Source organism: Hippoglossus hippoglossus, chromosome 5 (assembly GCF_009819705.1).
Source record: "Hippoglossus hippoglossus isolate fHipHip1 chromosome 5, fHipHip1.pri, whole genome shotgun sequence".
NCBI classification, from domain to species: Eukaryota; Metazoa; Chordata; class Actinopteri; order Pleuronectiformes; family Pleuronectidae; genus Hippoglossus; species Hippoglossus hippoglossus.
The window spans coordinates 2,548,511-2,551,982 of record NC_047155.1 but is presented as its reverse complement, the minus strand read 5'-3'; the positions used below and the strand labels follow the sequence as shown (position 1 = coordinate 2,551,982).

The window sequence follows — 3,472 nt, the reverse complement described above, 5'->3', positions numbered from 1 at the left end:
CAGTGACTCTTGTTCAGTGATTTCATGGACACACAATCAGTTTGTTTCACCTCCATCTCACATGTGGAAAAGAAAAGAACAAATAACCAGCTCATTGATGAGGATCAGGATCAATACAGGTTCTAAAACATCACACAACCTGATTTCTACATTGATTTAGAAAACAACAGCAGCATTAGTTCTTTCAAACACATTCATGTCAGTGTAATTATAGATTTCTGTCTTTACAAAGTGAGAACTAAATATGTGTGATAAAGGAAGGTCAGTGTTTGATTGACAGCTGATCTCTGTGCGGAGCAGAAACATCACCACGACGAACTTTGATCAACAAACATGGAGACAAAAGAAGTTAAAGATTTAAACACAGAATCTAAATCACTGCTTTTAATGACTCGAGTCTATTTGAGTTTGCACAACTCCGCTGTGTCTCCATAATAACAAACCCAAACTCCAGCATAGAGAGGCTGAGTGAATGTGGTCTGGACTCTGTGGAGGAGAGTCATGGTGTCAGAGACTCTGTAGAAGGACAGAACACCTGCACGGTGATCCAGGTACACTCCTACTCTGGAGGGCCAAGGACCTGACACTGGAGTCCTGATGCTGTTGTAATAAAATTCATATCTGTTTTCATAACAATATAATGACCAAGATTTATCATTGAATCCAAATCTACATTCATCTGAGTTTCCTGCTCTGCTGATATTCTTGTATGTGACTGCTACACCAACTGCTCTCACCCCCACCTCCACCTCCACCTCCCAGTAACAACGTCCAGTCAGACTCTCTCTACTCAGGACCTGACGCCAATCAGTGAATCTGTCTGGGTGATAAGAATAAGACTGTTCTTTACTCATACCTGTTACTTTTCTGTTTCCCTCAGATAATAACAGATGTCTGTGTGCTGTGTTAGGATCCAGTGTGATTTCCTGTGAATATTTTAAGAAGTCAGCTCTGGTCTCTGGCTCTGGTTGTGGCAGTAAAACATCCACTTGAGACACAATCTGTAAAATCTTTGTCCCTGTCTCACTCAGAATGTCCTGTAGTCGACCTCTGACCTGTGACACAGCTGCTGTCACGTCCTCAAAGGTCCTCAGAGGACGGATCCTGATGCTGGATGAGTGTGTAGATTCACTGAGTGGTGACAGTGAGGGGTAGTTGTGTAGAAACTGGGTGTGATCCTCTGTGTCTGAGAGCTGCTTCAGTTCATGGTCTTTCCTCTTCAGCTCAGTGATCTCCTGCTCCAGTCTCTCCTGAAGCTCTCTGACTCGACTCACTTCAGTTTCCTGCTGGGATCTGATCTGCTGCTTCACATCAGAGCTTCTTTTCTCCAGCAGACGGATCAGCTCAGTGAAGATCTTCTCACTGTCCTCCACTGCTTTATCAGCAGAGCCATTGACGGCCTCCTCCTCCTGTTGAAGCAGCTTCACATCTTTCTCTGTGTCCTGGAGTCTCTGCTGGATTGTTTGTCTCCTCAGCCCGAGCTCTCTCTGCCTCTCAGTCCTTTCTGCTGCAGCTGACACTGTGTCGTGGTCTTTATGTTCATCCATAGAGCAGAGATAACAGATACACTGCTGATCAGTGCGGCAGAATATCTTCATCACCTCGTCGTGACGAGAGCAGATGTTCTCCTGGAGCTTCTCCGAGGGCTCCACCAGCTTGTGCTTCTTAAATGGAGCTGACTGAAGATGAGGCTGGAGGTGTTTTTCACAATAAGAGGCCAAACAAACCAAACAGGACTTGAGAGCTTTCCGTTTTCTCCCAGTGCAGAAATCACAGGCCACATCTTCAGGTCCAGCATAGCAGTGATCAGCAGGAGCAGCTTGGAGTCCAGTCTTCTTCAGCTCCTCCACTAAATCAGCTAACATGGTGTTTTTCCCCAGGACAGGCCTCGGTGTGAAGGTCTGTCTACACTGAGGGCAGCTGTAGCTTCCTCTCTCCTCCTCTTTGTCCCAGTGGGTGTTAATACAGCTCATACAGTAGCTGTGTCCACAGACAGTAGTCACCGGATCCTTCAGTAGATCCAGACAGATCGAACAGCAGAATCTTTCTCTGTCCAGTTGATTTTCTTGCTGCGCCATTTCAGCTGGTGTCAGAGACTGTAGAACAGTTTCACTCCCTCTGAGCAGAAACAGATCTCTGCTCCTCCCCCTCTCGTTCACTCCCTGCAGTGACTCATCTCCCACAGTTCACAGCTTGTTGTTCACTGGTCCTTACACTGACACACCTGTGAAGGGAGGAGACACAGACACATCCTGACTGGGAGGAGCTGGTTGTGTCTGAGGAAGAAGTTGTTGGTTTTTCAGGATTTATTGCATTTCACAGCGGCCTGTTCACACTTGGTGTTAAGAGGAGATTCAGTGAGAGGCAGAGTGTGTTATCCTTCATTCACAACACACAGTAACAACTAAAGTCAAATCAAATAGATGCATTTAATATTAATAAATCACATCTTTATTTATAAAGCACATCTCAGAACAAATAAAGTAAAACTCGTAAAAATAACAAAAACAAACTCACTCATAGAAGAATGAAAAACTAACAGAGTAGAATAAAGGTTAAGTTAAGGTTAAGGTCGTCTTTACTGTCCCCGAGGGGCCATTTGGTTTGCAAACAGTAGTCACACACAACCCATACACATCATAACAATACATAAATACATAAAAAGAGCATTAAGAATCCATTAGTCCTTTGTTAAAATACTAAAATATATTAAAATGTGTGTGTGCCATACACCAGGGCTACAGCTGGTTTAAAAGTCCGACCGCTGAGGGGACAATGATCTTAAAGATGACAGAAATTGAAGCATGACCACACATTACAATAATAAAACTAGAATTAGGTAAAATCATGGAATGTGCTTTGATAAAAGTAGGTTTTAGGTTTTGATTTAAAGGAAGTTACCGACTCAGCCGGCTGCATTTCCTCAGGCAGGTTGTTCCACAGTCTCTGAACCTTATTTCTAAAACTCTGTCTTAGTGTTTAGCTGAGAATCTGGATCAGTTCAAAGTCTCCTGCCAGAGGATCTCAAGGATTAAAGATCTGTGATAAACTGAGCAGTCAGAGCATTGAGAGTTTTACAAGTCATTTAAAGAAGCTTCAACTGGTTAGAAACTGAGAGTCAGTGTAAAGAGGCTAAAACCAGGCTGACGTGTTCCAACCTGTTGACTCTGGTTAGAATCCTGGCAGCAGAGTTCTGTTCTGTCTGAGGAGGCTCCTCACTTTTCTATAGAGACAAATAAAAAGACTGTTGCATTAATTATTCACCTAAATACATCACGTGGTTTTATTATGAAGTTAAAAAGTTGTTTGCATTGTAACACAATATTTAAAGAAGTGTCATGTACTGTGTGAATGAAATGTTTAAATACTCTGACACATGAAATAATTAAAAATCTGGATCGGTGATAGCATTAAGCCTTCTAAAGTCATTACAAAATCGGAAACTTTGATCTGATTTTGGTACCAACAAGGA

The 3,472-nt window shown here is 42.8% G+C and overlaps 1 protein-coding gene and 1 long non-coding RNA gene across 2 annotated transcripts in view; one reads left to right on the top strand and one right to left on the bottom strand.

The window, feature by feature from the left end:
• Positions 1–311: 311 nt before the first annotated feature.
• Positions 312–2,078, bottom strand: LOC117761386 (tripartite motif-containing protein 16-like). Its single transcript, XM_034585229.1, has one exon. The coding sequence runs from the start codon at positions 2,076–2,078 to the stop codon at positions 399–401; it is 1,680 nt and encodes a 559-aa protein (XP_034441120.1). The 3' UTR covers positions 312–398.
• A 497-nt stretch (positions 2,079–2,575) lies between these two features.
• LOC117761391 overlaps positions 2,576–3,472 on the top strand; it is a 20,702-nt gene continuing 19,805 nt past the window's right edge. Inside the window, exon 1 of the long non-coding RNA XR_004613823.1 lies at positions 2,576–2,839. This is a non-coding gene — a long non-coding RNA (uncharacterized LOC117761391). The remainder of the gene's footprint in view (positions 2,840–3,472) is intronic.

Bases quoted from the DNA above. Each gene is read 5' to 3' on its own strand.
- LOC117761386 (XM_034585229.1), bottom strand. From the start codon at position 2,078: ATGGCGCAGCAAGAAAATCAACTGGACAGAGAAAGATTCTGCTGTTCG.